We start from the raw sequence: 2,566 nt of genomic DNA on the forward strand, positions 1-2,566 counted from the left end.
ATGTCTTCGAAGAACAGAAAACGGTCCAACCGGAACTCCGACCGGGGTTCGCCCTCGCCCTCCATGGCTCACTCTCGGGCAGGGGCCTCGGCTGCTTGTCCCGAAGCCGGCTTCGCAGCGGCAACAGGGACTCTGGCGGTGATCAACTTCCTAGAAAAGGATGACAAAGTTCCTAAAAAGTTCCAGAATTCCCTTGTTCAGCTCGGAGTTGGCACTATGAAGTCTGCAAATATAACTATTGGCCGACCAGTGCTGCTTACCCGTTTACATGGAAAACGAGAGGTCTGTGTGTCCTGGCCTGTATCAGGATTTCCCGGAGGCAAGGTTGGCCTGAGTGACACAGCACAGAAGAATGCGGGTGTCCAAGTTGGTGATGCCATCCATGTCCAGCCTCTTTTGGGTGCTGTGCTACAGGCTGAGGAAATGGACGTGGCACTCAGTGACAAATGTGGATGTTAATGAAGAACAATCGGCTGGTTGTCTTCTGAGAAAACTAGATGACAAGATTGTTTAACCAGGCAACTTTCTATACATTACATTCTATGGACGACCATGCAGGTTGCAAATATTGCGAGTAAAAGGTGCAGATGGCATGATACTGAGAAGGCTTCAGAGTGACTCTGATACTGCTGCTCAGGGAATGGCCTCAAAACGGTCCAGCATAGAAGCCAGTACCCTCGATATGTCCTTACAGTTAAGCCAGTTGGATCTGGAAGAGCCTCGGGTCCCACCATCAAGCAGTACTCCCTGCAAACCAGTAGATGACAGAAAGATAAATAAAACTGGTGACAGTTTGTCAAATGTCACACAGAGTCCTGGTGGCAGCAGTGGGCTTGGGCCAGAGGAAGTTACAGGTCTTGAATGTAGCTTTGCGTCTGCCAGAGGAGGAAATGAGTACCTTATCAATGAAGAGAGATTCCTAAAGCCAGCCAATCTGGGAGCAAAGTGCAGCACTGATACTTTCTACTTCATTTCTTCAACAACGAGAGTCAATTTTACAAAAATTGGTACAAATTCAAAAGAGCAAGACAACCAGTTCAAAGTAACTTACGATGTGATAGGAGGCTTAAATGGTCAGCTGAAAGCAATTAGAGAAATAATTGAACTTCCTCTCAAGCAGCTTGAACTATTCAAGAGTTACGGAATTCCTCCCCCTAGAGGAGTGTTACTGTATGGCCCTCCAGGTACTGGAAAGACAATGATTGCCAGGGCTATTGCTAATGAAGTTGGAGCCTATGTCTCTGTAATAAATGGTCCTGAAATTATAAGCAAATTCTATGGGGAAACTGAAGCAAGGTTACGTCAGATATTTGTTGAAGCCACTCTGCGGCATCCATCAATTATTTTTATTGATGAGCTGGATGCACTTTGCCCAAAAAGAAGGGGCTCAGAATGAAGTAGAAAAGAGTTGTAGCTTCACTGCTAACACTGATGGATGGTATTGGTTCAGAAGGAAGTGAAGGACAGGTATTAGTTATTGGGGCCACAAATCGTCCTCATGCTTTGGATGCTGCACTCCGCCGACCTGGACGATTTGCTAAAGAGGTTGAGATTGGAGTCCCTAATGCTCAGGGCCGGCTAGATGTACTTCGGAAACTGCTTCGAAAGGCACCGCATGTACTCACGGAAGCCGAGCTGCTACAGTTAGCAAACAATGCACATGGATACGTTGGAGCAGACTTGAAAGCCTTGTGTAGTGAATCAGGTCTCAGTGCCTTCCGGAGAGTCCTGAAGAAACAGCCCAACCTCCCTGACCGCAAGGTGGCTGCGTTGGTGAAGATTACTCTGAATGATTTCTTGCAGGGAATGAATGACGCCCGGCCCAGTGCCACGAGGGAGGTTGCAGTTGATGTCCCAAGTGTATCCTGGTCAGATGTAGGAGGACTGGAAAATATCAAACTGAAATTGAAACAGGCTGTGGAATGGCCCTTGAAACATCCGGAGTCTTTCACCCGAATGGGGATGCAGCCACCTAAAGGAGTTCTTCTGTATGGGCCACCTGGCTGCTCTAAAACGATGATTGCAAAGGCTTTGGCCAATGAAAGTGGACTGAATTTTCTAGCAATAAAGGGGCCTTAATTAATGAATAAATATGTTGGTGAATCTGAAAGAGCCATTAGATCTTCCGTAAAGCGAGAGCGGTGGCTCCTTCATTATTTTCTTTGATGAACTGGATGCCTTAGCAGTTGAAAGGGGCAGTTCTTCAGAGAATGTAGCTGACCGTGTTTTGGCTCAGCTCCTTACGGAAACGGATGGCATTGAACAGTTAAAGGATGTGACTGTTTTGGCAGCTACTAACCGCCCAGATAGGATAGACAAGGCTTTGATGCGTCCTGGAAGAATCGATAGAATCGTGTATGTGCCGTTACCAGATGCAGCAACAAGGAAGGAAATATTTAACCTGCAGTTTCACTCGATGCCCGTCAGTCAGGATGTTGATCTGAATGAACTCATCCTCCAAAGGGACACATATTCTGGAGCAGAGGTCATCGCCGTCTGTAAAGAGGCCGCCCTTCTGGCACTAGAAGAAGGCATTAAAGCCAAATGCATCAGGAAAAAACATTTC

The 2,566-nt window shown here is 47.0% G+C and overlaps 1 protein-coding gene across 1 annotated transcript; it reads left to right on the plus strand.

Moving 5' to 3' along the window:
• LOC118669356 (ATPase family protein 2 homolog) lies at positions 1 to 2,117 on the plus strand. Its single transcript, XM_036335497.1, is given in 3 exon segments — positions 1 to 446; positions 448 to 1,397; positions 1,400 to 2,117. Coding segments are annotated over 3 exon segments (2,076 nt in total). The 3' UTR covers positions 2,080 to 2,117.
• Positions 2,118 to 2,566: the final 449 nt, after the last annotated feature.

Source organism: Myotis myotis, unplaced genomic scaffold (genome assembly GCF_014108235.1).
Source record: "Myotis myotis isolate mMyoMyo1 unplaced genomic scaffold, mMyoMyo1.p scaffold_m19_p_14, whole genome shotgun sequence".
In the NCBI taxonomy this organism is placed as follows: domain Eukaryota; kingdom Metazoa; phylum Chordata; class Mammalia; order Chiroptera; family Vespertilionidae; genus Myotis; species Myotis myotis.